Consider the following 23,936-nt stretch of genomic DNA (forward strand, 5'->3'; position numbering starts at 1 on the left):
CAGCGAAACTTCTTACAGATTGCCGCTTCTATGAGGCAAATCATCATTAGTAAAAAGCTTTCACCAAAGATTAATATATTCATATTTTTGTGTGATTTTATGTTTGAATGAAGCCTATAAGCACTAATTTTGAAACTGTTAAAACACAATGCCCTATCGTTCTATCAATACAGACTGAATAAACATTTTCTCTCATATAATTGCCTTAAAACGTTCATAACTATAGAAAAGTACAAAGGAAGGCTTTGTTCACAATTATCTGTTTACACTGAGTTGCTGTAGTTCATGTGGAAAGGACGCCATTTCTCTTGTTATCAGTAAATATGCAAATAACGCAACCGTTTAAAATTCACACACGCCTCATGTTCATCTGATTACAGTAATTCAACACATCGAGTCCAATCTTTTAAAAAGGCTTTGAAATAAACACTTCGAGTCGTATGATTCGTGATCTGACTCAGGCGCTCCCCGAGCCTGCTTGTGTCTGGCTCTAGATAGTCTGCCTCCGCCATCCTCTTATACACTTTTACACAATTACTCGTTTATGATCTATCAGGAGTCTAGGCTTAGAACCTCAACGTTTTATTGCGGGCCGTATTGTCACAGCCCTTGGAAGAATGAACCCTTCAAATATTAGTCTATTTGGGCTATATGTCTGGCTGATAGAAACAGTATACAGCGTGTGAAACTAGTACTGTTGGAAAACTGACTCCTAATGTTAAACAAACTTTTGGAGATACGAGGCATTCCTTGCGATCAACTGATAAGGTTGCTCTATATTGAATACCTGGGAAATTTTTGAGCATTTGATCGTTCCATTACAAAACAGTTGCTGCTAGGAATGAGCTGTTACATAACTTGAAAAGTATCAGTCGCATCTCACGATGAGTAGTCATACAGTTTAAATTTCACTCCTGTCTAGCGATGGACAACTGCCTTATTTCATCGGCTCCTAACCCACATGTTTTCCGAGAAGCATGAGTAATAACAAACGTGTTTTGTAACTATTTATTTGTCTGCCGTCTTCCGATTTTTCAAGTATGATTGTCAATTGTACCCTGAAATCTTACGAACCCGGTCATGTGTCTCCGAGTGGTTTGACAGGAGCGAGTCAGTGACAGCAGAGACAATCAGCTTTTGTTAGAACCAGAAAAAGTGCAGTTTTGGTTTGGCAAGAAATAATTGGCTAGAGGTTATTGATCTCCAAAATTTCAAGTAAATTTTTTATATAGCTATTATGTAACGAGCAGAGGTTATGTAAAGCATATGATTAGAGATAAAACCTACAATTTGTTTACAGGAAAAAAAGGATGTAGCAGTACAGTTAAATATTAACAGTTAACCGTACTGATTAACTTTCAGTACCACATAACATTTAATCTGCAGCAGGTTTTCCTTTGCTACAAATTGTACTTCATAATGTTTAACATTGATTATTTTTCAAAATGACATATAAACAGTAAAAGCGAAAAAGACACAAGAGACGCTTCTAACATTTATATTCCACATGGTTCGAGTCCTGAGTTCTAAGTCTATACAAAGATATTGTAGCTCACGGCTGGAAAACTTCTGTGTCTGACGATGCTGGCAGCACCTTGTTCTATCGCTCCAATATGCTTAATACTGCTGAATGTAAAGATAACTTTTAATCAGTGTTGCTGTAGTTCTTAGTGATGCAGCCAAGAGACAAAATCTTAAGTTAATAATTAACTTTGAAGTAGGAAATAGAGCTTTCATGTTTAGTGGTCAACCAGACATAGATAACAGTACAACTCTTTTTTCTAATTGTAATATAGTTACTTATCCATCAATGCTTGTGTCTCTTGAAACATACAATGTGGTCTCTCGCTATGGAGCAGCTGTAGTGAAGTAGTTAGCGCTCTGCACTGGTTAGGGCAGTGGTTCAATCCTGTCATGGGACATCAGTTCTAAAAAATAACAGGCCAGCTTGCTATCACATAGAGCAGCCACCCTGTGGTAGCTCCTTGTCACAGGATGCACACAGCCGTCCCTGATGTCTATGCCATTGCTAGCACACAGATCCATGCTGTGTGCTAGCAATGGCAGCTTAAGCAGTTCTCTAAGCAGCAGGTTAGTGATCCGAGCCGGCTATGGGATGCCAGAAAAGGCCTCTGGTCCTAAAATGCTGCTGCGCTAAGGATGACAACCCTGACAGAAAACCTAATATAGGTTATAGAAAATCTGCTCAAAACCTTTGCAAGAAAACTGACAAAATGTTTAATCATGGTGGAACCTGCTTAAGAGTGACAGTACAGACAGTAATGCTGCATAGAATATCCTTAATTACTAATATACAAATAAAATACACAATTATAACAAAGTTAGGGCAACATGGAAAATGCCAAAAGTTCAAATTTTTATTTTTTGTTTTTTGCTTTTACTGTTATGACTGGCGGTATTTTTAGCACGATTTTTTATGTCCAATTTTATCCAAATTATCATACAAAAAAGCTGTCATATTTGATAATTCTAACAAAACATTAATAATTATAAAGCTGTTAAACTCCGAATCTAACTCGATGCGCGTCCTAATTAAGTTCTATGCTCACATACTCTGAGGAGTAACTCAGGGTATGTCAGCATAGTTACATTTTAAGCTATTTGTACATGGCAGCTATGATACCAGTTAAACTGAACATACAATAGTTCTGTGGTATGTGAGCTACAGTCATAAAATTATTTTATAGTCATGTAAATTATCTGTAGTTACTCCCACACTTTCAGTAGATTTACTACTGATGACTTGCCTCGCAGAATCGATAATTTATAAAGAGTTCGACGGCTACTAGCAATATCCGATTTATAATCAAAACCGCACGTTTCTATGACTCACATGATCCTTCAAACCTGTTTAATATGACAGAACTTGGTTAAACATTCATTTCTATTAAATGGGATTTCATAAAAGGATATTTATTTATCTCCATCTTTCATAGAAGGAGACTGCAACAACCAATAACCATTACTTGGTTAAATGCGTATAATTTAAAAAGACCAAAAATTCTATGAGACTATAACAATAAATATTCTGATCGCTAAGACAGGTTCCTTTCAAGGTTTCATATTTAGGTTCTTAGTAGAGTTGTCTTGTCTTGCTGTTCGAAGTAGCTTTAATATTTTTTATTACAAAGAGCTAGCTTATAAATCCGATCTATAGAAAATTAAAAAAAATTTATTATTAACTTTACAAAAATTATAACATATGCTCCTAGTACTATTTGTAGGTTTTAGATCTGACCAATCAAATCGTACAACTACATTAATCATGTTTTTGATTGGTCAAATCTACATTATCTTTTTTAGGACATTCTGCAAAGAATATTTTTGCAATAGAGAATTGTAAAACTATTTTGGTTGACAAAATTCTCAAAATTTGTTGCGGCTAATAGCTTTTCAATTTTCTAAACTTCTAAACTAGTTTTTAAACTTGTGTACTAGTATTTATTTAAAAAATTCAGCCTCAGAATGTTGTTAATAATTCTGAACAACATAAAACCTATTAGCACAATAACTGTGAAGAGCTTTTGCACTAGTATTCATTTATAATTAATTTACAATAAAGTTTTGCTTACTTTTTAAACTTTGGCTGCAAGTTTCTGAGTTTGATCAACAGACGTACCAGAGAACTAAACACAACACAGAACTAGAATGATCATTTGCTTACAGAGTTGCATGTTCTGAAAATATTTGTGTGTAACTTTTCTTAAATTGTGATAATTGAACAGTTTTTGCCTAAAGTATTGATTAGCCAATACATTTCGACAAACATTTATTTTGAGCCAACTAAAAAACTTTTCAAAAATTGGCAAAGCTGAAATTTGAACTAGTTTGAATTACAAATGATTAATCAGTTGTGACATATAACCAGAGCAGATTAAATTCACTACCGGTGTCTTACACTAATCATCCCTATGAATGGCTGATGTATCCGCATATGTAATATCACTTTTGTAGTGCTTATTTGCGACACTGTTATCAGTCACAAAAAATAGCCAAAAACTAATAACATATTATTAATGGCATTAACAGAGCTATGTAGCTAGCAAAAACAGATCAGAAATCAGCATTTGTGTGATTGAAAAAAATAATATCGTAACATCTTCAAATTTTGTTAACAAAAGTAAAGGAGAAACGTGATTGAAATTTGAAAAATTTTATCGACTAGTGGCAGTATGTCTAGTGAGGCCTGAAATTTTTCTTATTTTCAATAAGATAGTTTTCAGGTAGATATTTAAGCCGGTTTCAAAACTCCGTCTGGTTGTAAACAACTACGCAGAGTTTTGATATCAAGAATATTTTCGATCTTTGAGAACATGCGTGCATGCGGGAACGCATATCATTTGCACAGACTGACATACACACACAATGACAAAGAAAGGCATATTAATATAGATGTTGCATTCTTTTAGTTAAATAGCTAAATTACAGCAATTAAAAACCACCAAATCAAAATACTTTTTGGTTTCTGAATAGCTGTTGTTTAAAATAACACTCCATTGCTACACCTTCCAAACAAAAACTACTGAATACGCCAGACATAAACATCTTACCCACCATAAATCTAGAACACCCTCATAACATAAGAACTTTTTAAAGTAGTTTTTCTATTTTAAAATAGCAACATTCCCATGTTACTATTTTATTGTATATATTTTTCCTAACTTGTTTTAATTGGCATTAGCCAGTAAAATAAAGTTTATATCAAATCTAAAATATAAAAATTGTTTTTTTTTCTTCTCATATGATTCTTATTTCTTTTTCTCTTATTTTGCTCGTAACAGCTTTAGTGTCATTACAATATCTATAATGACTCTCCCAAAATATCCCATCATTCGCTATCCTCCTTTCAACCTCTTAAAGTTTCATTTCTTAATTGTCATTATACTGTCATGAGAATAGGAACTAATTAGCCTGGTGCCACAAACAATTTAACTCAGTTTGTTCAACCACCTGTTGACGTTTGTCATTATATCTACCATAAAACCTTTATTAAAAGCCTGGGTTTTGTAGCGTTTTTGAGTTTGTAAAAACGGCTGGTTTTGTTAGTAGATTTAGGCTGTGTATAATACGTATTTATCTGCCCGTATTAGCTAGAAGACCGATCAAAGTTAACAAGAATGAGAGAATTAATGTGATAAATACATAACAGCGCTTTAAAGAAAGTACCCTGAAAGCGCACTGTCTCATCTGGTTCATATATGTCATAGTATAGTCTCTGGTAGCCTTTATCCTTCTACTGATGTATTTCATACAGTTAAAATTAAAAAGTTGGCTGCGCTGCAAAGTTTAGAATTCCCTATTTAGTGCATAACTATAGCATAGACATTGATGTTAGTTCTAGATAACTATAGTATGAGAACTTTTAGGTCTGTACATATTGTTACATATATTATGTTCCGCTATTGTACAAGGGTTCACATAAGTCTATAAAACAATAAACTGCATATATGCGTACGTGTACAGGCTGGTTCACATTAATCTGCTATATTTTCTACAGAATATAACTTCTAGTCTGTATATCATACAGATAACACACATTAAAGGTGCTGCTTTTGTTCAATCCTTAGGTCATGATCTCTAAATTGTTATTAAACTCTGGATTACTGAGTAGGGAAACCACTCAGCACAGAAATCAAGCTTAAATATTGTGTGCTATAAACTCACCAAAATTTTGTTTTCATACGCATTTGTTTGGTCGATTTTAAAAGAAATGTTAGTGTAACCAGCCTGACCTCCTGACCTCATATAGCAAATCCTAAATCCTGTTTACATCGAGACACCAAAGCATCTTTACCAGCCTGGCAGTTTGTTTGCTTTACAAATTCAGTACAAATGAACCAAGCCTTAGGTTCGAGCTTTGTTCATCATGACTAAGAAATGATCTTCAACTTTTACAGTATAATATTCTATGGCAAAATGGTTTAGAGTGCTAATATTTTGCAAGGTTAAAGTTCAATTCATGGTCAGCAGTGAATCGTGAGACTCTAATTACAATGTGACTACATTTATATTGTTACCAATTCCTAATTTCCGAGTATTGCATAAAAAATCAAATGATTATATGTACGCAGATTATATATTCTAGAACACTTGGCAGCCTCTTGAGCAATGAGAGATTGTCATGAGTATTCAGTATGTGCATAATTATCCCATGAAGTGGTAAGATGGCTGAGCAGGATGGTGGTATAGTGTGCCAGTATGTGAAATAAAGGGTGTGAGCCGAATTCTTGTGCAAAGCAATTTTTTTGCTAACGCTGTTGGCGTACCATGCTAACCATGCGTACCATGCTAACGCTAATGCTGTTAGCATGGTACGAACAATGAGTGGACGAACACTGCTCGTAGGGTAGCTTCTGCTTTAGTGGAAAACTAGCAAGATAGTCTTCAATGACTACTAGATATGCATACGCAGTGAGCTAATCATTTTTCTGTTTACTAAAGTCCGCTAGAAATAAAAGCAAATACAAATTGAAATAATTCAAATATTACAGACAACTAAGCAGTTAAAATAAATGTCAATCGACAAGGTATTAAAATTGATGCAAAAAGGCAAAATATTAAATTAATTATGGACAGAGAAGGTATTAAAATAAATATGGAAAGAGGAGATATTAGAACAAATATGAAAAGACAAGACATTAAAATAAATATAAAGAAACAGGTTATTAAAATAAATATAGGCAAACAAATTGTCAGACCTGCATTCCTTGCTGCAGTAGCTTTGCTTAGTGACCTTAGTGACCTTAGTAACCTTAGTATCTACATGTGAAGATGCAGTGTAGAAGGGTTTAAAAATACACATTTCAATGATACCCACAAATATTATCCATTTGTAAAGTGATTTCGCAATATATTTAATCTTCGGAGAGCTTTATTCATAAGCTTAATTTGTTTTTTTTTTTTGCAGTTTCTGAAATAAATGTTACTAAGATTAACATGAAAAATCAAACTGTGCGATGGTTAGCCTTAGTTCTAAGCATCTAATAATATTCATCATTAATCACACTAGATAATTATTTATATAAATAAGAAATCTCTAAGCTTTATTAGGAACTACTAGTCTGGCAGTTTAGTGAGCGATGAGAAATCATCAGGTGTAATAGCTATACTTACAATTATTCTGGTATGCCACTGGACAGTTGGTGGTGGGACTGACTACCATGCTGAATGTCATGAGTTCGAAACATTTGGGATGCAATCTTTCTCTAACCTCAAACTGTGGCTTTGGACAGACAAACCTGGCTCTTATTATAGTAAGGATTAACAAGAACATGTAAATAGAATTTAAAGTTAATCTGGTGCCTCAGACGTTGCGTCTGTCAAACTATTATTAGCACTCAGACATTAAGCCTTGTTTTGTCTCAAGAAGATCGTGGAGAAATTAGAATACTTGGTATAAACATCATAATGTAAGTGTATCTTATATCCTACCTCTTTCTTCAGAGAAGCTTTATTAATAGGAAATCAGCAGATGCTTCCAAATATGAACTCCTAGCCATGCCTCACGTCATCAAAGTAAATTACGTTTTTTATCATTACAACAGCATCGTACAACATTTATACGTAACTATTCTCATTGGTCAGATTTTTTGTAAAAGAGATAACACTTTAGCTATTTTGTATTTTTATTTGTTTTCTAATTCAAATTCAGCTAAAATATTAAAGATTATGATAGTTCTGAGTGAAGTTGTAAATTTCAAAAATCTTTAAAACAATAAAATTTTTATTCTCAACAAAATTTTGTTGAATCCAACTTTTCTTGGCATTATTATTATTGCCGCTCTTTAAATAATTTATTATGAAACTCACCTGAACAAATTATAAATCAAGACTTGAAATTTCTGAAATGTTTTAAATGTATGAAAGAAGAAGGTCAAGTTCAAGGTGAAAATATACTGACCAGTAAAATAAGAATAAATGAATTCCCTTGGATTATTTTTACAGTATGCTAAACATAAATAAGGAACAATTTGTCTGTTATTTATGGCGTCATTTATGATTAAAGGCGCCTAAATTAGTCTGTGTTTTCAATTTTTTGGCATATATTTAAATACCAGAATATTTTGGGTTATTTCACAGTTGACTACAATTGGTTATTAATATTGTTAGTAAAACAACTTTTTATAATATGAAAGTACCTGATAGTGCTAGCAAATCAAACACAATGATTTATTAATAGCATTTCCCCTTACTAAAATAATTTATATAAAACGATACGCTTTGTGAAGGCTGCCTTTCATTCTATTCAAGAAACTACATTATATTTTTAAATTGAAAGTCTGGAACAAAGTAAAATATTGTAAAAAAGTTTTTTGAAGTTTGGAGGTAAATTATTTCTGTAAAACATCTAAACTTTAAAACCTTTCTGGGGAGTTTATGCTATACTGGTTGGTCTTTGCTGGTGTTGCTAGCATAAAAGATTTTGTAGGATGGACAACTCTAAAAAGCAGCTTGCACTTTATTGCTTTCCCATGTTATAGTAGTTTTTTGTTATTATTTTATACAGAAAATACTACCAAATTAGTAGATCTGTTTATCTACATTAGTTAAGATAACATGTTACACCTATTTTGTTCCTATCTAATTTTGCTCTACCTACAAGGTTTATGATTTTAATAGATCTAATGGTAGAGTTGTTTTTTTCACATTTAACAATTTTTTTCTTTTTTTCTCCAAAAAGAAGCAGTCATAAATTTGAACAGAGATTTGAGGCTAATAATTTTGAAATTTTATATTATCACATTTCAATGTGAGTTTTTGTATTGACACGTTACCACAACAACAACAACTTCTTGTTTTATATATTTGCATTCTAGAGCACAGCATAACAAATGAAGAAGTTTTTATAAATATTAATAAAAACATCCAGTAACGGAGTTGTAGTGGAGAAAGTCAAATCAGTACGAAAGGAAGGCTTTGTAGGGAATGTGCAGTACGAATGAAATGCCTCTAAAAATAATGTTTTCGACTAACCGTTGTTATATCATCAATCTTAATTTCTACCCAAGAATTGTTCATGTTTTGATTTGAAACTGCTAGGTTAGTCAGTGAAACCTTGGCCCTGAGGCTACAGAACATGACTCTCGCCTCGTGTAAACAAATACAGGCAAATGTATCCATAGCTCTTGGAGGCGGAGATAAGAGAAGAAAGCCATTGAGATATTGGATGTGTCATTATATGTAAACAGCTTGCAAATCTACCATCTGCAGCATACCGACTTTGATCTTGATAATACCCGCTCTCGCAATAAATGAAATAGCCCGAGAGCGAATAGATTTTACATACTCCAGCGTTGAACTTTGCCGCGACCTTCCGTTATCAAGATGACTCAGCCAGAGGCTAGCTGTTAGCCAACATGGCACCAGAACACGATCTACCTTTTCACAAACAAAACACGAAGGTAGTTATAAATAGGGGCAAGCCCTGATCTCGCAGCTCACTAGAGAACGAATTGATAATTGACATCACACACTCGCTCCGTCTGCATATTTTTTATTGCCTCTTACAACGGATAATCTTCAACTTATCAGCGCGGAGTGAAGACGAGTCCAAGAAGACCGAAAGACGTGAATAGGAAGCATAAAGAGCGAGAGAAGTATTTAACATGGTTCATTACGAAGATGTCTTCATAGAATACCCACCAACCGACATGTACCCTAGAGGCCTCTACAGTCCACCTACAGCGGCAGCATTTCCTGTCAGCACGGCAGCGAATAGCGTGTATGACAACCAAGTCTACCAGGTGGCTGCCCCAAGCAATGAGACTGTACCGTATTATGACAATGGTTACCGACCAACCTACTGGCAGCAACCACAGACTATAAAAGAGGAAACAGCGCTGACGGCATATCAGCAAGGAGGATGGTCAGCGTATCCAGCTCGAGAAACTGCAGAGATGTACAAACAGCAGGACTATTTTGCACTGCAAAATTCTAATCAGGCTTTAGGTCAGCAATCACCAGGAGGGGTGACGCAGTATGCCCCGTGTGCCATGATGTCTGGTCAAAACCCTCAGGCTATGGAAGAAGAGTTGGTGAAAGAAAGGCAAGGATTCAATGGGTGGATAGCAGGCACAGCTAGCTCGAACTGTAAGTATTTCTCTCCTAGACAGTGTTCTGTGTGCTGTTTTCTTTTTTGCTTATTTCAGAGAGCTCATTAAATTTCTGCCCTTCCTGCAAAATAGAGATTTTAGCTAAGCTCAGTAAAAATGACGTAGCACATTATTTACTTTTTTTTCTTAAAACAACTTCATGAAATTTCTTCCTGCATTGGTAAAACATCTTTCTTGATTCAAATTAACGTTATTACTAGCCATGCATCACAAAAGAGATCTAGTAGGTTAGTATAGTAAACACAAGACCATCATATATTTATGGTTTCTAATTTTATTTCTGTTTTCTGTGACACGTCTTCCATCAAGGCTGCACAAGAGATCAACCAGAAATTTGTTTTAGCAGTTTGCATGACACTTGAGAAGTGTTAAAATTCTTATTACATTAGCAGTTTTGCTGCTGGTATTGGCTGCTTCTACAAAAACTCACTGTTTCTTTGAAATGCTCATCATCGCATGAAAGTATATTTTACTTTCTGAAGAATCCAAGTGTGAAACTCATTGTAGGTTGCTAGTTTCACTTACAAGCCACTGGTAACCCATACTCTTGATTAGTTATTCGAATTAATTTTTGTTGTAGCATAGAACAGACCTGCCTGTTGTTCTTCTAGCCAAAAAGAAAGATATATTTTTGAAAGAATTTTTCAAGTTTTCTGTTTTATTTCTCATTGTTAAAGGAAATGCACAAGGTGTTTGAATTTTCATTCTATTTCTGGTAAAAATACTTTCTTACAACAGTTTTTGCACAAACACCCCTTATTCGCTAGAAACAATATAACTTATTAGCTCCCAGCATATTTCCAAAAAAGAAACAGTGCTGGGCATGTCGCCTATAACTTTATCAAAACCAGGAAAGAGTGTTAGGAACAAATTTTACATGACTTCAAATGTGAAAAATAAGTTTTTAGTTACATTTTCCTTGCTCTCATCCCTTTTTATTGTTTACTTATTGCTAAAAAGCTCTTGAAAAATTTAACAATTTAAAAACGTTCAATGTAAAAAAGATTTTCACTTGTTTGTTGGTTATGATCACGCTCAAAGAACTTTACCGATTGGCATATTCGCAACTGAAATAGTTCAAAGTTGTTTTGTTTAACACATCTTACAAGTTATTCAACACATTTTGGTTTCACAGAAAGTAAACAGTCGATACAATAATATAACAATTAAAAATAGTACATATTTTTTTCGATTGAAAAATAAAAAAATATGTTTTTTCATCATGGTATCACGTGTTTCTGGGTTCATTCCCACAAATCCTTTAATGGCATATTATTAATTTGGTAAGTGAACATCTTGTTTTTTTGCACAGCCATTTGATTTGATTTTATTTCAACTGTATTTTACTAGACAATGCTGATAAAACAAATTGTACAGTGTAAAAAAAATAACATGGAAAATCAATAGCATTTAAAAAAGAAAGTTTTGCAATATGAGAATGTTTTAGATATAGGACGGGCAAGACGGGCAGTTGTCAATGAGCTAGTCATTCATTGGATTCAATATTCGATGTTAGGATCATTCATCAATGTCTAAAAGAGCGTTATTCACGCATTTAAATAATTGGTTTGTGTAGGCCTTGATTCACAGAAAACCATCGGCAATTAAAAAATAACGGTAATTATAATATGTTTTAGAACACAAAAATATTAAAGTATATTTTACTCCACAGAAATCTCATTTTGTAACTCAAGTGTTTCAGCTAAACGCCCGCAGCCAATCACAAAGATTTTTTTAATATTCTATGTAATCATCAGGATTAATCAGAAACCTTCATACCGCTGCCATCAATTCAGCAGCAAGTAAAATTAACGGTATTATTAAGCAAGACCCTCTATAGCAACTCAAGGACTCATAAATCCGTACCGGGTGCTGCTGGAGATTTATATAGGCCGCTATAAACTCCTTGTTTATGCAAAGTTGGTCTTGCCTGAAATCTAGATGACATTATCATCATCTAGTTTATAGGCAATATAAATTTATTGCCATCTAACTAGTATTTAAGTGTGCTCACCACAGAAACCCCCCAGTTTAACTCTTCTCTCTCTCACAACTCATATGGATATCCTCACTTCTCTCCAAGAGTAAGTTTTTAGAGTTTTAGTTATAAAATGCTTGAAAACCTGCTTTGATTACTCTAAATTGAGGTATATCTATCAGGCTAGGTAGTGTTACATTTTCTTTCGCAGCTCTTTCAAGATTCTAGTCTAACAGTGTAAGGTAGGGTTTGTTTCGAATCAACTCTCGTTAAAAACAGTATTGCAGAACTATAAGAGAAATGTATTCTTTTTCGGATAAACTATTTAGGCTAAACTCAATTGCTTTTGTATATTTACTATTTCTTTATATAAATAAAACATTAAAAATGGTACATACTGTATAAACAAGAAATTTACAATCAATAATAGCTTAATTCAATCATAACATTACCCTTTAGTTTGTTTGCTCAAGCGAAATGCTCAGGCCTTAGATCTGGCAAACTTTCTTGTTTTAGCTGAGTGCTGGGTGAGCCTGGCCTGCCTTTGACAACATGGCTTAGGTTTAACTTATTCACTATAGCTATCATCAGCCTATATAGCAAAATTGTTGAAAGGCAGGCTAAACTCATGTGAATTGCATTTTCTGGGTTTGAGATTTTAGGCTATACAGCAGCAAGTGTCTGTTTTAATACATCATGAATATTTTGTCAGCATTTTGTGTGTTAAATAATAAAAAGGGCTAGTGTTAATCAATTAAACCATCAATACAAAATGTATTTTTACCAGAAATAGAATGAAAAATCAAACACTTTGTGCATTTACTTTAGCAATGTGAGATAAAACCAAAAATGCCAAAAATTCTGAAAAATTATTTAAAAAATATATTTACATTTTTGACTACTAGAAGAACAGATGAGCCTGTGCTATGCTACAACAACAGACTTTATAAAGTTTAATTTTTAGCATACCCAAAAATTAATTCAAATAACTAATCAAGAGTACGGGTTAGCAGTGGCTTGTAAGTGAATCTTGCAACCTACAACGAGTTTCACACATGGATTCTACAGTAAGTAAAATATACTTTCATGCGATGATGAACATTTCAAAGAAACAGGGAGTTTTGTAGAGGCAGCCAATACCAGCAGCAAAACTGTTAATGTAGTAAAAATCAAAAATCTTTCTTCAAGTTGCATGCGAACTGCTAAAGCAAAATTCTGCCTGATCTCTTGTGCAGCCTTGGTTGAACACAAGTCACACAAAAAAAACATTACAGGCCGATCATTGTGTGAGTTTGGCAGCGAGGATTGTTGAACTGTGGCAGCACGAGTCAACAGGCTGTCGCATTAAATCTGTAAAAGTGACTTTAGCTATCCGCAGAGAATAGGATCAGGTTCTGACAGCTGCCAAGAAGTCTTGATGAAATCATTTCCCTTCCTTTTAAAAAAACAGAATTTTACATTAAAGGTTTTTCTGTTTATAACATTTAAGTAATGCTTCGGTCACAAAGGAACTAAATACTGCAAGTGTTCTCTCAATCACAGAGAAGTATAACCCCTACTTATTGTTGTTACTGCTGCAAGTAATTGTATAGTCTTCATAGATTTACTGAACAGCTTAGAAATGGCTTCATTTGAATCACAATTAAAAATGGTTTAAAATGAATTACACGTAAATCTTTAACATGATGAGCCAAACTGTTTCATTATCAACAAGATACATAGTTAGAAATATTACAAATTTAATCCGAATTCATGTAAGAATAGCGTAGAGCCTGGCTATGCCCGGGAGTTCTTTCATTATCAACCAGATAGTCAGGAGGTGGGTGTTTTCGGTGAATCGAATGAAGTTTTGAAACCATATATTTTAGTAGCCTGGGGGAAGCATGCAGTAGATGCATGTGAAGTTTGGACCAAATTGACCAAAAATGTGAAAGCGTATAGCGACCTAGAAACTAACAGACAGACACGCAATAACACCATGGGAAACATTAATATAGATGTCAATTATATATTAATGTTTCCTGATAATTCTATGGAATACTTTTAGCCAAGATAAACTGTTCCGTTAACTAGTGCAATCAGAATTTGAAAACAGTTTAGTCGTGTTATCAGAAGTTTTCAGGAAGAACATGAATGTAGCGATGACGTCAAACGGCATCGTTTCACCATACGACTGTGAATCAATAAGCTAGAAAGAATGTAGAGACAGTTTTGGTTCTCACGGACTTCAAAGTTGAAGCTGGACTACTATCTGCAATGAGAGGGGCCGACGCGTGCGTATCATTCGTGGTACCCGCCCGTGTGTTTGATGTTTATCTCTCGCACAAGTACCTCTCACCCATCTGAAGCAGCGTTCTACAGGTTGTCAAGATAACCGTCTATTATTCTGCCTACACTCGTGTGGTTCAAAAATGAACTCTCGAGTGAACCAGGCAAATAAATTGAGGCTATGTCGAAAATCCTGTTTTACGCTCAGAAATTGGCTGAGTAGCAGCTGTTTAACCTGAACAAGTTGTTGATAAATATGGTACATGTTCTGTTTATTTCGCAGTTCAACAAAGTTTTCACGGGTATACTGGTCATTGAGTGCAAACGTGAGGGGCATTTCTACTTCCAAAGTATGAGAGACTTGTTGCTGATAAATGGTTACAGTTAGTGAAAAATTGATCAACAACTCGACAAGAAAACCATTTAAGAACTCTGCTATAAAGCTTTTAGGCACAACACCTTTTGGACATTTAACCATATTAACGTGCTGCTCCAATTTAGTGTAAGAATTTTGGCATAATATTTTGAAAAAGTAATATTTTTCAACCATATTTTTTAACCATGTTTTTGGTTTTCGTTCTATAAAATTAATAGAAAAGATTAAAAAATATATATATTGTTCAAGGTAGTTTTCAAAATGTTAAAAACCTTAGACTTCCACTATGTCTAGGAATGTACTAGCTCTAACATAATATCAAAAGCATTTCAATGTTTATTGTTTTACAACTACTGTAGAGCAAATCATTTATCATAAACTCTTTAATTAAAAACGTGTATTTTACAGTTATATTTCAAAAGTTTTCAAGTTTTTATTGTCACAAATATCTGTTATTGGTTGTTATTGTTTAAAAGTTAGACTATTTTCTAAAAGTTTTGTCAACTTCGTCCTTTTTCTGACCAGTAGAAAAAACTCATGCTAAAAAGAAGATTGCAACAGAAAATAAACCTTACATTAAGAATCTTTCACTATAAAACTATAAAAAAATTGTAGCCTAACCCCAACTATGATTTTTCTGCCAAGCTGAGCATTATTTATCAAAAATTTGTTTCACTTCCCATAAAATTAATGATTCTTTTGTAATTAGATCCCAAAACATAACAGCCTATCAGAAACTCTGGTCTTGATTCATTCACCTTTATCGCGGCTGATGAATAGACATTTCCGTTGGAGAGGCCACCCGCACGTCTCGAGTCTGACTCCCTTTCATTTAACACAATGAGACGACTGATTGGGTGATACAAGTCTGCATTAATTGTCGGGATCCTTTGTAGCATTCGGATAATTGCCCGTTTATCAACAATAGACAAACACTCTCTTTTAAGACATATCATGTGTCTTGTATATTTACATATTCTGTATCTAACATTTGTGTATTCTATACGTATTGAAAGCTTTAACCGTTGCCACCATGCGTGAGTCTTATCGTTCCCATCTCGGATGACGGATACTCGCGTCGTTTAATTTTATTTAATAAAATGCCTTATTTGGATGAGTCACATCTTGACCACTGACAGCATTACGCTGTCGCCATTTGGAGTGACACTGTTTTCCGGCAGCAACGGCTGTTTTTTATTGTGTAATATTATTTGATTACATGATTGATTCAGTGTGTAATTTGTTTCCTCTCTATGCATAATCTAAGACTGTTCTTTGTTTGTTTAAAAAATTATATAATTCATTTGCGTTTAGAAGCTTCTCTTTAAATGTCATGTTTTTAAGAAATAGTGGAAGCAGCTAGTGAGAAAAGTTATTACTGTTTTTAATTATTCAATAAACATTTTGCTTTTATAGTTATTTATTATACTTGTCAAACTACGGTAGTTCTATTGAAGTTTGATATTATTTCACACATTTAGAAATTTATAATTTTAACACTTTATTTTATCATTCCATCATACAAGTAGACAAATTGCTGCCTCAAGTTATCTGTGGTCAGCTGTTACGCTGTCTTCTTTTCTGCTGGGTGCGCATCTATGGTAGCTTGTGCTTACAATCGTTTTCCAAGTAAGTAGGAAGGTACAGGAAATGCTGAAAATAAAATAAAATCTTTTTGCACTAAATAAGTTAAAATAATATCTCAATTGTCTGATGATTTTACCACTAATTTAAAAGTCCAAAGCTATTTCTCAATTAATGTTTTCAACAGCAGCATTAAAAAACACAAAACAAAAAAAATCTGATTAGTTTTTATTCCACTTTTGGCTATTGTATCAGCTATATTTTATGTAGTGTTAAAATACTGTTTTTAGAGGAGTGAAGTTGTTAATTTTGGAACTTTAGGAAGTCCAAAATTATAGTTGATACACATACGTGGTTCTTCGTGCATGATTAAAAACAGCGTTGAGAGAAATTTTCCAGTCATTTATATAAGTGGTGCTCAAAGTAAAATTTAATAATCATTCCAAAATTTAAATATGTCTTATTATAAGTTGTTGGTGTGTAAATTTACAAGAAAATCCAGTGACATAGAATTGCGTTCAGAAATCAAACAGAATGTTTCTACTTGATATATGAGTTGCTTTCAAGCCAACCTTATTCTTGCAAAGCACTCACAATAATTAACTAAATACCTGAAAACTTACCGATTTGATAATATATAATTTGTGGATTGTTTTAGGCAAGACACGCACCAAAGACAAATACAGAGTAGTCTACAGTGACCATCAGAGACTCGAGCTAGAGAAGGAGTTTCACTACAGTCGCTATATCACTATCCGAAGGAAAGCGGAACTGGCCGTGACACTAAACCTCTCCGAACGACAGGTAGTAAATTGCAAGATCATCGTTTGGATATTTGTCATTTGAGTAGAAAACTCTTTGCTTGTATTTTAAATTAACTTTCAAACGTAATTCATAATAGACTTATAAAATAAACTAGACATAGCTAAGAAAATCGGTAGGTCTCCGCTGTTGTCAACTATATTAAAAAACTTTGCTATTGTGTGCATTTGTCTGTCTGTTAGTCTGCATAAACACTGCGCCGCCACAATTTTCAGCCGATTTCAACCAAACTTCACACGCATGTACCCCGTGCCTTTCACTAAAGTCACCAAAAATATTTGGTTTAAAAGTCTGTTTGATTCTTGAAAACTGGCTTCTTAAACACCCACATGCTGACTATTTGAGTGCAAATGATAAAAATTGTGTGCAGCAAAGTTCAAAGTTCACGAGTGTGTGTGTAATTGTCTCAGTAAGAGAAATAAAAATTTTTGTACATATGCTCATTAAAAACCTGATATTGCTCATAAAAAACACCCGGCTTTCTGGTGGTCATCCATAAAGCTGGGCCCGTTTTGAATGTCATTCTAGTGCAAGCATATGGTACAAGCATGAACACGTGAACAGCAATCAATTTTCATTTATGTGTAACGGCATGATACGGGCATGAACACGTGAACAGTAGTGTGAACCAAACTTTAACTATTTTCCAACAAAAGACTTTTTTTGAATAGTCTCAATTTTGTGTTACACCAAAGTTAAAATATCATTGCTAGCATTTTGCTCCAGGTCAATTTTTGTTGCTGCCTTGGCATCATTTATATCAGCATGTGTGCATGAACACAGCAAACATGACCGTTTTAAAAACATTTTCATTTGAGCAGCACTTAGCCTGCACTCACACTCAAGTGATTGTACTCAACAAAGACACTGCTAGTTAATTTCTTAAGCTGTTCGTACGGCAGCGAGCAGCAGATGCATGGCCTGGTTAACTAATCACCGTTTTATGGCTTTTTTATGGCTTTTCATTCACGTTAATTCATTATCCAATTAGTTTTTTGCTGCGAATGCTCCAAAACTACAGAAATACTGGCAGCAGCAACGCGCTGCCAGAGTCAGCACTGCTTCTTGCAACTAATAATAGTCCCTGGTGGAAGCGTGCCAGTCGTTAGAGATTCTCCAGAGAAATTTTTATCTGGTTATTTAAGAACATGGGAAGTCATTGATTATAATGAGGCAGCAAGCATTTTCATTCTTGTTCACGCAGTGCTTGCTGAAATAGCCTAGTAACAATAGTAATTAATTGCACATTTTCGTAAAGACAGAGTTAAAAAAATATACCGTTTTGCCATCAATATATAGTCATTTTATTATCAGTTTATGATTGGTCTCATGTGCCAAGATTTATGATTTTTTCATCTTTTATTTTTTATGATTTATTCAAAGTGAGGAAAAGCTTCGAAAACTTTTGTTACTACTATACTGCAAAGGCTAATGGCTAATATCGGCAAAGAGTTTAAAATGTGCTCGGGACCCTGAAGCTCTACGAGTTTTCTATTTTTTACAGAAAAAGTTTTTTTTAATCGGCCTTGAAACTGATATATTTTAATATTTAATATTTATTTTTGTTTGTAGGTGAAGATATGGTTTCAAAACAGGCGCGCTAAAGAAAGAAAAATGACAAAGAAAAAAAGTGGAGACGATACGAAGTCCGCAACAGAACCTGACTCCAGAAGTTCTCCATGCTCTAGCGAAGAGCAAGAAGGAGAGACTCTAGATTCTTCAACGCATCAAAATAGTCTGTGAAAATAGAATTTAGGTTTGTTCAAGGCGCGCCCCGTACAGAGTTTAGAGCTCCGACTACCGTTAAGACAGAAGGATATGCAGTTCTTTTTGCAACAGATGAAGAGGAACCTCTACACAGATTGGAAATCACAGCTATCCTGCCCTGGCAAGCAGTGACGTTCAAAATGGCGATTCTTTATTTTTATACATCCCTTGATTTGTACTTATGTTATTATTTATTTCTCTTTGAAATCTAGTCAGATTGCAGTAGTTTATTATTTTACATAATTTGATGTAAATAGCTGATTATTACAATGATATAGTATGCTGTTGCTAAAGGAAGAATTTATTGCAAGTCAAATTGTAGAAAGTAACATTACTGAAAACAGAAAATGTGAAAAAGTTTTAATGTAATGTTTGTAAAATAAAGATGTACAAGTGAACTAAAAAAAAGTGAATTGTGCTAGCACTAGAGAAATAAAAAATTAAATTAAATTATGTTTTTTTCATCTATATTTGCATCAGTGCAGGTTGCAATTTTACATGGAAACAAGTGAAAAAAAATTTCGTTCATTTGTACGATATCTTCATATTAAGCCACAGCATTGTAGAACATTGAGATGACCTCAAGAAATAGTTCATGACATTAGCAAGCGTCTCCCCTTGCAACCGGCAGAGTATCCTATTTGAGTACCGCTTTTACTTAGATGCAACCTCTAATAGAATGCCATTCTAGCGAAAGGGTTGAAAATACAGCACCATGGCACTAAAATATAGCTTTTACAGTAATTACATATCATAAGTTGTACAAGTAGTGGTTGTTGTTGACGCTGTCTCAAGCAATGTTTTTATATTCAACTGGCAGCTACCTTTTATACTTCTCTCAAAGTAGCAAGGTGCATTATATACCAAATTTACATGAACAAAAAAGGTTACACTCTCTACCAGGTCTTTGCTGAAATCCACAAAAGGAAAAAAATGACAAAATAAAAGGTGCACTATTGGAATGTTAAGAACGCAAACTTCGTCATTTTTTGTTAGATAGTTTCCTAGAACAATGAAAAATATCTAAAAAATGGAACTGCATTGCCCCATTCGAATAGATAATATAATGAATTGCATTTGACTTCGGAATAAAACCAGCACCAGGTGGGTTAATTTTCCAATCAGTAACCTCTGTTCAGTTACGTTTCTATCAATCATGTCTTAGTATTTACGATCACGTTTTAAAGAAATTTCGTGAAATTCCTAATGAGGAGTTTAACATGCCGAGTGAATTACTTAATGAAAATGTTGAGCAAGTTGAGGAAATGGCAAGATAATGATACAGAGCGTACATTGCTTAGAGCTCATCAACAAATATAGCCGTAAGAGGTATTTCATCTTGTTGATGTTCTCGATATATGAACAATTGTTATTTTAAAATTATATCTGAGGCTATAATGAATTTATTAATTTGATTATAATTAGTTTAAGTTGTTTGTAAGATTTTATATTTCTGGCTCTCCGAGTGACAGACTTTTAGATAATACGCTTTATATTCGATTAAATTCCTTTGCGGTATTTCAAATAAAAAAGAACTTACGGGCAGATCAGTAAAAATTCAAACATCAAACTGAGATTGTATCTTATAAAATATCAAAAAATAAACCATGACTTCATTTTTGTCAGCATCGAAAACAGATGACATCTAAATTTAAAAGGTGACTTATAATAACAAATATTTCGAAATTAACTTAAAATATGAACTGAAAAGACTCAATGCGGCAGAGAGAAAAAAGTCTCAGTTCTTGATATCATCAGTATTTATTTTCAATGTCAATGAAACACCAGGGTATTCATTGTAAAAATAAAATATCATGGACAAATTTTAATAGAGGAAAGAGAAGTAACTCCAAATGTTTATATTCAATGCTGTCTAACCTAACAAATGCCATTGAAATAACCTTAACGTTAAATAACCTAATTTAATGCCATTCAAACCTAACAAACCATTTGACCTTGACCTATAAACTTAACAAAAGCATTTCAAAAAGTCAAAAACTCAAATAACATAAACTACCCTCGATTTTTTTCATCTCTTCTGCTATCAAAGACCGGTCCCCAAACAAACGTCGCGCCCGCTCAGTCTCATTATGTCATATCAGACGTCCGAGTCTCCCTGTTTTATTGCTTTACAACCCGAGTGAGGAGCTCTTGTCTAGCCTCTTTAAAGCTGTGGAGAGCACCTGACAGAGTTTGCTACAAACATTAGATAAGGCGCACAGCTGAACAACCAGCATTTTAGACGCACTGACATGAGCAAGAAAAATCTACACAAATTATCTATATTAGTAGGTTTTGTAGTTTGTATTACGAGTGCAAGCAAATGCATAAAAGTATTAATACTTAAGAAAAGCAAAATATTCATTACAACTATTTTATATTCTTATATATACTATTTTATATGTTGTATCTGCACTTCTTTCTTCAAATATCGATCACGATTTGACAAATTTGCATTTAAAAATCTGTTAGTGAACCACTTTATCACTTTTATTGATTGCTAGTATTATTTGTGCTAGTGCGCTTGACAGTTCCACAGAACGTGAGAAATCGTAATGAGTAATCATTATATTCATAATTTAGTTCACGAAAAGACAGGGTGGCTGAGTGGTGTAGTGGCAAGAGTGTAATCCAGGGTACCCGAGTTCAATTTTTGTGGGAGGTATTTTTTAAACACTTACTGACAGACAGACGGACCGTTGGACACTGCTCTTATTATAGTAAAGATTTTTTTATTGATGCTCTTCGTGGTCTAAAAGTTGTAGATTTGTTTTTAAATACTTCAATAACGGTTTTTATAAAGCATCAATAAAGATGTTAAAGTATCAATGTTGAACAATCTTATTATACGTGTAGAATTGCTAGCAGTAAACTGACAATGCCCAGAATTTTTTTCTTTGTCGATAAAATAGCCGACTTGTAGGTGTCAAAAAACTGGTTTTCAGGAACCAGTTGGAGTTGCGAGACAAAATATTTTCAACGACCTGGGAAAGGCACAGAGAATATGCGTCTGAGGTTTGCATAAAATCAACCAAAAAATGTGAAAATGCATAGCATTAATACGGACTAACAAACAAACAGACACACACACAATGATTAAGTAAAATTTATTAATGTAGATATAGCACCATTTCCTATTAATTTAATTTCAAGTATTTTCATGAAACAAATGAACTACTAAAATATTGATATTTTAAAAGTTGCTAGGAGGCTATTGACTGCACGAATAAAACAAGTCAAGAGACGCAAAACCACAATTGGGAGAACTTATAACTAATTATATTATCCAATAGTGAATCCTTACGGAAGAACAAATCAGGTCCTCAATAAAAAGCAAATACATTTTTGGCTGATGGCTAGCATCCCTTGAATGAGCCTGTGAACAGCCGTTACTGAACCCAGAGGACAAGATAAACGCCCACTACTACGGTTCACCTACTAACCAAGAGAACACATTGTCTCAGACTCTCGTCAACATTTGGGTACCCTTAGCAGCGGGCTAAGAGAGACATGACCAAGGTTATAGCTCTCCCTAATGCCACTCATCACACACTTCTTCATGCTTTCAGCAAAGAAAAATCATATAAGAGAGATTGAGGACTGCAGAGGGACAGCTTTCAAACTGTGTTGCCTTAAACTAAAGTCAAACTCAAAATAGGATTTCGTATCAATTTTATGCAGTACAAAGAGGTAAAAACCATTTTGCTTCATATTCAAGGCTTCGTACGTATTGAAAATGAGAATTACATACAAGCAAACAACTTTGCTTGCAGTAATAGGTGACATCATTTATAAAATTTAAACAAAGCAGTTGACCTCAATATGAACTGGTCAGGCAGAGAGTCACGCCAAAAAAGTTTTTTATTGTTTTTATCATTGATATTGTAACTCTGATTTTTCTTCATATTCGGGCGCATAAAACTTTTCCCCTTTTTAATAAAGACTGCCATGGAGAGGAACATTACAATGAGTCTATAGGATTATTTTAGACACCCTCATGTAAGAGGGCATTTACATATATATTATATTTATAGTTATTATATATAATTAGCTTTTAACTATGATATGTATTATATTATAAAATGTATAATCTATTATATGATTAATATAATGAGGTTGCGGTATGACCTGTCCAAGTAGTAAATTATCCCAAGAGTTGTTCTATTATTCTCATCATTAGTAATGTTATTATCATTATTATCGGTATTATAATTATTCTTACAGAGAATGAACACACATTTCTAAGATATTTTGTTTATCATCTGTGTATATAATATTAAATAGTCTTAGCTCTGTTACAGTTTTAGTTTTTCTTGCATACTTGTACGAGCTAACACTTGGTTTCCTTAATCTTATGGTAGATAACGTTTATCATACACCTGGTTTAAAACAACACAAGAAATTATTTGCATCAAAGTTCATTTTAGGCTTCTTAGCCCTTCACATGTTGACCACAGTCAGCCACATAACATAGCAGTGAGGAAGTCTTTGTAATTGTCTTCAACGCTGTCTTGTTGCTAGCGTACTTTCTCTAGTTGTCCTACATTTATATAGGTTTGTTACCTAACATGTTGCTGTAGATGATAAATGCATGAACAGGTTTGTTAGGATTACATAAGGCAGAGTGCAGCAATTAATAGCTGCTATACGTACTGCAATGATTAAAAGATATCAGTGTTTGAACCAGAACTAGCTAAAGTGGAACAAAATTAATTAAGCGATTCATGTGTGCGTAAAATCATTGTGTTTTGAATCTTTTGTGAGGAATGTTAAGAGAATTGCATCCAGTGTCTTTTCAAACATAAATCAGAATTACAAAGCACTATTTGACTACAGCTTATTATGAAAGATCCAGATTCTAAAATCTGCTTGAAACCTATCTCATGACCTTCGTAACTTTTCTTATTGTTTCAGCTGATGTACCGTACATCTAGAGTTGTGTGTTTAGTTCATGTCTAGGCTAGCAAAGCCTGATGGAAGCAAACCACATCTTGTTCATACGCGAATA

At 33.9% G+C, this 23,936-nt stretch overlaps 1 protein-coding gene across 1 annotated transcript; it reads left to right on the plus strand.

Moving 5' to 3' along the window:
* The first annotated feature begins 9,626 nt into the window (after window positions 1–9,626).
* Window positions 9,627–19,197, plus strand: LOC137402708 (homeobox protein CDX-1-like). The gene is made up of 3 exons (XM_068089214.1): window positions 9,627–10,110; window positions 16,998–17,143; window positions 18,734–19,197. The coding sequence occupies exons 1-3, from the start codon at window positions 9,627–9,629 to the stop codon at window positions 18,902–18,904; spliced, it is 801 nt and encodes a 266-aa protein (XP_067945315.1). The 3' UTR covers window positions 18,905–19,197.
* Window positions 19,198–23,936: the final 4,739 nt, after the last annotated feature.

The sequence above is a fragment of the Watersipora subatra genome, chromosome 8, assembly GCF_963576615.1.
Source record: "Watersipora subatra chromosome 8, tzWatSuba1.1, whole genome shotgun sequence".
Classification (NCBI taxonomy): domain Eukaryota; kingdom Metazoa; phylum Bryozoa; class Gymnolaemata; order Cheilostomatida; family Watersiporidae; genus Watersipora; species Watersipora subatra.